The sequence below is a fragment of the Tauraco erythrolophus genome, chromosome 29 (genome assembly GCF_009769465.1).
Source record: "Tauraco erythrolophus isolate bTauEry1 chromosome 29, bTauEry1.pri, whole genome shotgun sequence".
NCBI lineage: Eukaryota > Metazoa > Chordata > Aves > Musophagiformes > Musophagidae > Tauraco > Tauraco erythrolophus.
Genome location: NC_141493.1, coordinates 4,965,379 through 4,969,899, shown reverse-complemented (window position 1 = coordinate 4,969,899; position 4,521 = coordinate 4,965,379). Strand labels below are relative to the sequence as shown.

The 4,521-nt window shown below is 40.5% G+C and overlaps 1 protein-coding gene across 1 annotated transcript; it reads left to right on the top strand.

Annotated features, from left to right (window-relative positions):
• The first annotated feature begins 219 nt into the window (after positions 1-219).
• On the top strand, positions 220-4,068 carry LOC147526680 (gastrokine-1-like). Its single transcript, XM_086628004.1, has 6 exons — positions 220-231; positions 1,538-1,591; positions 2,388-2,522; positions 2,964-3,071; positions 3,338-3,479; positions 3,992-4,068. The coding sequence occupies exons 1-6, from the start codon at positions 220-222 to the stop codon at positions 4,066-4,068; spliced, it is 528 nt and encodes a 175-aa protein (XP_086484130.1).
• Positions 4,069-4,521: the final 453 nt, after the last annotated feature.

Below are 4,521 nucleotides of genomic sequence, written 5' to 3'. Positions count from 1 at the left end.
TTTTCTTTCATCTTTCTGTACATAATGAATCCAATCAGGCTGGTATCAAAGCCTCCTCTTATCAGAGCACTTCCCCAGGAAACCCGTCACAATTCTGTGAACACAGGGCATGTGCCAATAAGGTAAACCCATTTTTAAGATTTAACTTTGGGCTATTACTGTATAAAAAGTAAGAGTACACATCAATTAGCAGCAGATCTTGCCTCACCTACCATCAAAATGAAGTTCACTGTAAGTATATGTATCACTTTCTCATAAAACTCTTAAGGATGGACAGTTTTAAAATGATTTTGAGTCTGTCTTGGCGCCTAGCTAACTAGGACCGATGCATGGAGGGATTAGAGAGTGAAAATGCCAAATGGGTCGGGACTGCATGGCTGAAATGTCACTTTTGGCAGTGGCTTAGCTCCATATGCCTCCTCCAACGTGACTGAGAGAAGAGCTGAAGAGCTCTGTTACAAGGGTGAGACACACGTGTAAAACGTCGAAAGGGCAAAATCGCCTCCTTGGCAGCTCAGATGCAGGTCAACAGTGTCAGCAAGTCACAGAAAGTTGTGGCACAGCCATATCTGCCTGATGAGAGCACAGAAGAGCCATATCTGCCTGATGAGACATGAGAGACTCCAAGTGCATGACTGTGAAGCAGGGGTATTTACAGCAGCCCGAAATCGTTGCAGGATAAATTCTAAAATGTTTGTGCTCAATCCGCTGAGTCACGCTTGGATCTTTCTCATAAAAATCCTCCTTTGAAGTAGATGAAATTTGTGAGTAAGTCAATATTAGAGGGGTTGTCTCTGAGAGAACAATTGTTCACAGTAATTATTATTAGAAAAGAACGTATCATCTTAACAATATTAAATCTTGAAAAAAAACAGCAGTAGTTTCAACCCTAGAGAAATGTGGGCAACAGCAAGCACATGAGTCACTGAAACTGTCTTATTTTGTAAAAGGGTAACAGAGTGTTTAACATTACATTTTTCTAAACAGAAATATCGTACCTACCCTATGCTACAAGCACTGTACTCAGAGGCACGAGCTCTACTATGAGGATGCTCAAGTCCCGTTTCTGCTGTGGGCCAAGTACAGAGCTGTACTGTGCACCCATGTTCCAACTCAATAGCTGCCCGTGCACATGGATGGTGCATGGATCTGTTCCAGGTCTGAAATCAAAAGCTCAGGGTGAAAGTTCAGTCTTTTAAGCAAAAGGTTTCAGACCACCTTTTTCCAAGGAGTTTACTGAACCGGGGCTGGATATATTTTACAACCCACTGTGTTTAAATGATCTTCTTAGCTGTGCAAAGTATACTGCTTGGGGGGAAGAGTAATTTGTGTGAATTGATGATCTGATGCAAGCTCATTAACAAAATATTCTTCTGCATGTTTAAATGCTCTTTAGCTAGACCTCACTTCAGAAAAGTGCTAAGCATGGAGACAAAGTTAAACAGGAAGTCAAAATTATTTTAAGACAGCAAAGAACTTGATGCAAGACAAGCAGTCACAATGTTACAGTGTTGGGAATTTCAAATGTTCTTTTCAGATCCTGTTTGCTTGTCTTCTTGGAGTTTTCCTGGCTGCAGCTCTTGCTAACAGGGTAAGTATAGAGCTACATGCCATTATGCGCTGCTGCTGTAAGAACTAGTGGTCTTTAGCCAGAGCCTCCAAAAAGTACGTTTCTGAAAATCAAGCTGTCTTTTAAAGTCTGATACTTACCAAGAAACTGCTTTTTTTTTTTTGTTTTATACCAAAGAAAATATTTCAGTCCTCGATCTATCATCCAGGGAAAAAGCCAGTTGCTAGATGTGAAATCAACAAAGTCTGTCTTGAGATGAGCAGGAACACTGTGCAAATAATTGTGTAGAGAGAAACAAATATTACCATGAAGGATCTGACCACAAAATACAGTGAAATACTGTAAATAACCCTCTGCCTGCACGTTCCTGCTGGGGATAGAACACTAAGGAATTATTTTGCTTTTCCTAGAAGTTTCTCTTGCAAGTTTGACTCTGAACATACCGTTCAGTGTTGAACTTTGAAGGAAATTTAATGAAACATTTAAATGAAACCATGTCTTCTTTTCCACCTGGTCTAACGGGTGTGGGAGGGGAGGAATAGAGCACTTAGAGTTCGTCTGTCTTTTGGAAAGTGGATGCAGCAGACACATGGAAACCAGGGCTAGACAAACCCTGAACAGAAGGTTTAACGTAACAGTACTAACGGCTTCCCAGCCTCTGCTCTAAGGCCAGAAATTAATTCCCCTCTCATCGGAGCTCTAAGAGCAATAGTTTTCCAAAGCGTGGTTACTAGAGCTTTTTGCTTTATTTATTGAAAGACTAGTGGGAACCCACAAACCTAAACCCTTACCTCCTTCGATCTTTTTCAAAAATCAGGATGGCGAGAAACACTTTAAGAGGCACCACGGTGGACACTCACATGAGTCTTTCATTGAAACTGGGATCAGCAATGACTCGGGAGAGGGCTCTGAGGGCTCTGATGCCTGGAATTCTGTTTGGGACACCAAGACTGTAAGTGACTGGCACCACAGCTCAAAAAATCAGAAAATAGCCAAAAGGTTTTTGAAAAACACGTAAGCTTCATCAAAACTTATCAAGATTTTAGAGGAGATGCTTAAAAACATTCCCATTTAACCATTTTACTGGTTCTGCTGGACTGTATGCTGCACTGATGTGTTCAGCAGTGAATTCCTTCACCTCACTTCAGCAGTACAATGTATCGTACCTGTGGCACTACTGGAGGAGACAACTGACTTCATCTTTTACCAAAGTCCCTTGTCAGCCTCCATGTCACATTTACCTGGACAACATAATTGAAAAAACAAGATTTTCCTTTCCGATGATTATTTGTACAGTACAAAGCCTTTTTGTTAATCAATGCTTCTCTCTGACAACCCACTTAACTTTCACTGTTAATCGTTTCCCACAAAAAGCTTTTTTTTATTTTAATAGGGCTACGTTGCAACCAAGGTATTTTCAAAAAACACCTGCATCATCGCTAAACTGGATGAGAGGTTTTCACGTCGTGATCCGTTTCCTGAACAACCTCAAGGAGAGGAGGTAGGATGGTGAATGGAAGTGGTGAGAAAGCTGATCAATTACCTGTGAAACACACTCATTCCCTACCCACAAGGAGGAGAAAGGGCTCCAAAACCTGAAGACCATTTTCTCAGCAGGGTTGAGTCACTTTGAGAGTTTCATCTTTCCAAAGTCGCATTGCACTTGAATAACCCTTTCTCCATTATCCAAGGTGTGCCTACAGGTTCCGAATGCCATTTAGGGTTTTTCTAAATGCTGTTTTCTGGGTTTGTTTCTTTGATGCTTAGGGACTTGGTCCTGACCAACCTCCACCCATAGAGAATCGCTACATTATCTCAGGAGACAGACTGCAAAGTTTGCGCCCATATGGAAGACGCATCGAAGCTCTGTGCAGAGGAATTCCCTCTTACCTTGCTTACCCAGCTGCTGGTGAGTACAGTAGTAACAGTGTTTTGTATACCAAAATGAAGATTAACAAGATTACAAATAAGGATGAAAAAGACTGAAGATGAGCAAGTGAAGTATGGAAATCCTGTGGTTTTCTATGACTTTTTATAAATGAGCAAAGGCAAACCTAAGGAAAAGCAGCAGGTCTGTCCCTCTTCTGCACACAACTTGGAGACCAGGCTTTTTCAGGGAGGTTTCGGGCTCTAAATGTTGTTGCAACTCTGAATTTTTTAGGCAACTTCATGGATACACAATACCTAGCTACCACAGGTCCTGCCACAACACGATTTTGAGATTCAAAACCCAATTTGCAGCTTAGATTTGTCTAGAAATACTGCACTAACAGTTGCTTGTAGTGTAAGTTTAGAAAGATGCAGCTCAAGATTTAAGTGACATTTCCTGGTACATTTACAACATCATGTTAGAAGAACTTCAGCTACAATGTTCTCTTATTTTCTCAGTCTAAATCTAATCAGATTTTCCTTTTCTTTCAGGATCGAACTTCCTGAATGACGATGCTTCATGCTTGAAAGTTAAGATTAACGAAATACCCATCTCTTACTGTAATTAATTATTCCTGACAAAGTTTTGAGCAAGACGATGAATGGAACTGTAGACCCACAAACAAGATTTTTCTCCTTGATCATCTTCTCTTGATCGCATTTTCAATCATTTGTCTGTCTCTTCTTCTGCTATCTGCGGAGGCTGTTGTGTCTCAGTAAAATTTATCATCAACCTATGTTGGTCTGCGCTGTGTTTCTACAAATCCTTTAAAAAAGGGGAAGTAATTCCAAAGACATATTGCTAAGCTAGTGTTCTTGCAAAATTTTGGCATTCAACCCCCATCCTGTACGATTTCCCAGGGAGATGTCACATACTGCCTTAAGCAATTATTCATCACTTCTAAAAGCAAACGGTGCTATAGCTACTGCATAGACCACATTTAAGATAATATGGTCTGAAGTCCAGATTTAGATCAACAAGTGTACCAGAGTTATTTTATTTCAACTTCATATTAACATAC